General features: G+C 30.9%; 1 protein-coding gene across 1 annotated transcript in view; it reads left to right on the top strand.

Annotated features, from left to right (window-relative positions):
* LOC106682400 (uncharacterized) overlaps positions 1 to 2,010 on the top strand; it is a 26,361-nt gene that overhangs the window by 15,973 nt on the left and 8,378 nt on the right. Inside the window, exons 3-4 of the mRNA XM_014423221.3 lie at positions 399 to 521; positions 1,707 to 1,942. Of these exons, the coding sequence (XP_014278707.1) occupies positions 399 to 521; positions 1,707 to 1,942 (359 nt within the window). The remainder of the gene's footprint in view (positions 1 to 398; positions 522 to 1,706; positions 1,943 to 2,010) is intronic.

The following is a 2,010-nucleotide window of genomic DNA, read 5'->3' as shown; positions in this document are numbered from 1 at the left end:
TAATAATAATAATAATAGATAAGAGGAAAAGGATAAAGATGTGTACCTAAGTCTTGAAGATTTAAGAGTGCTGAGGGCGAGGAAGAAAGAAAGTGGGAGGCATGGGTTAGTGTTTTACAAGAAGATTCCCTCTTAGTTAATTTTTTAAATATATATATGTTTTTCTTTGTGTATAAGTTTTTGCATATGTTCTTAAAGACTTATCATACTTTACAATGTTTGTATCTTGTTTTCATTTAGTGACGACCTGACGAAGCCCTGTAAAGTGTGGCGAAACGCTGGTTATCATTAATTTTTTTTACTATATCGTACCTTTACAATCTACTTCATATAGTTAATCATCTTCTTCTAATAAAAATGTTTATTGCGAATAAATTTTATAAATGGGTATGTTCCAGATGTATAATTCGCTTACACAGATCGAATACATCATGGAAGAATTTGAGGACACCGAAGATGTACTTTGGTGTAAAATGGTTCACCATATCCCCTACAGCCTCATCGTAATGGAGGATTTAAAGGTTATTGTCTCATAATTATGATAATATATAAGTCTATGTAATATATAGAACTAATATATAATATTACATAAGCCTATATAATATATAGAACTATTAATATTAAATTAATAAATATATATCAGGGACTGAAAATAACTATTCTGCCAACTTGACACTCCAACCTTGGTTAGTACGCGGTGATAACTCCAATATACCCGCCAGGGGTTGACAAGAACCACCAGGCCCACCAGTTACCAATACTGACTTAAAATCCTCACACAAGACTAAAAACAGGAAAATACACATTGATTCCGACTATAACAGCACTTACCAGACAAGCTGTCTAAACCTTCTACTAATTACTAAAGACCCATTTGTATGACTAAAATAAGGCATATCTGGACATACGGAGTTAAGCTTTGGGACTCCACTGACCTTCGGATTCCTCTCGTATCCAATCCTTGCAATCCAAAATCATTCGTATAATCCTCTATGCCCTTTACATTGTCCTAAATAAAATCATCCATAAAGACCTTAATGTTCCATATGTAACCGAACTACCCCCAACTAGAGGTATCAATCCTTCCATTATAAACTCCCTAACACCTAAACCCACTAGTTTCTAACCTTGTTTCCTCTTCAGTTTCTGACAATCCTCCGAGACGCATGAAAAGAAGATGGCCTCGAGACCTTTTAATGTAGTAATATCATTACAGTGCTACCAATGAGTAGTTTATCTACAAACCTGTATCATAGTTATCATACCATTATAATCTTACATGAAATTTACTTCATGTATTTTTATGTAAAAGTCAATAAATAAAAAACTGAAAATATCCACTTCACTTCTTATTAATCAAATAAATGATATTCATCTATAAAATGCATTATTATGCAATTAAAAACTAAAACTAAACTATTTCTCTATTACAAAAGAATCATCTATAATTCTTAATTTATATTTATAAAATAAAATATGACATTTTACTAACAAAATATGCACATGTCCTATATTATTAATATTATAATTTTCTTAATATTGATAATATATCTTTTTAATTTTGATATAATATGTTTTTAATACTTAATTAAATTAAAATGTCTCTGTTATGTTCATAGTAACAGTGAAAACTTTTTGATTTTATTTAATACTTGGTATAAAAATATTTCTACAATAAATATGATCATTTTTTATTTATTTTACAGGCCGAAGGGTTTCACCTAATCGAAAGGAATACTTTCTACGACTTGGATCATATTCTGCTAAGTGTCCACTGCCTTGGACGGTTTCATGCCATGTGCAAAACACTTGAAGTGAGAGGATTGGCTCCACAAGTCTTAAAAAACTGGTATGTTTTCGATGACAGGTCAATGCAAAATTATCTGTTTTGGGACTTGGTAGCGCTAAAAGATGGCATCAAAAAATTTTGGAATCCGAACTGGTGAGTTAAGCTTATACATACATTGTATATATATTCATATATAAAAGTCCTCACTTCTTCTCCTATAT

The sequence above is a fragment of the Halyomorpha halys genome, unplaced genomic scaffold (genome assembly GCF_000696795.3).
Source record: "Halyomorpha halys isolate HHAL.00 unplaced genomic scaffold, Hhal_1.1 Scaffold410.1, whole genome shotgun sequence".
NCBI lineage: Eukaryota > Metazoa > Arthropoda > Insecta > Hemiptera > Pentatomidae > Halyomorpha > Halyomorpha halys.
The sequence above is the reverse complement of the archived record's forward strand: the minus strand, read 5'-3'. Positions and strand labels throughout refer to the sequence as shown.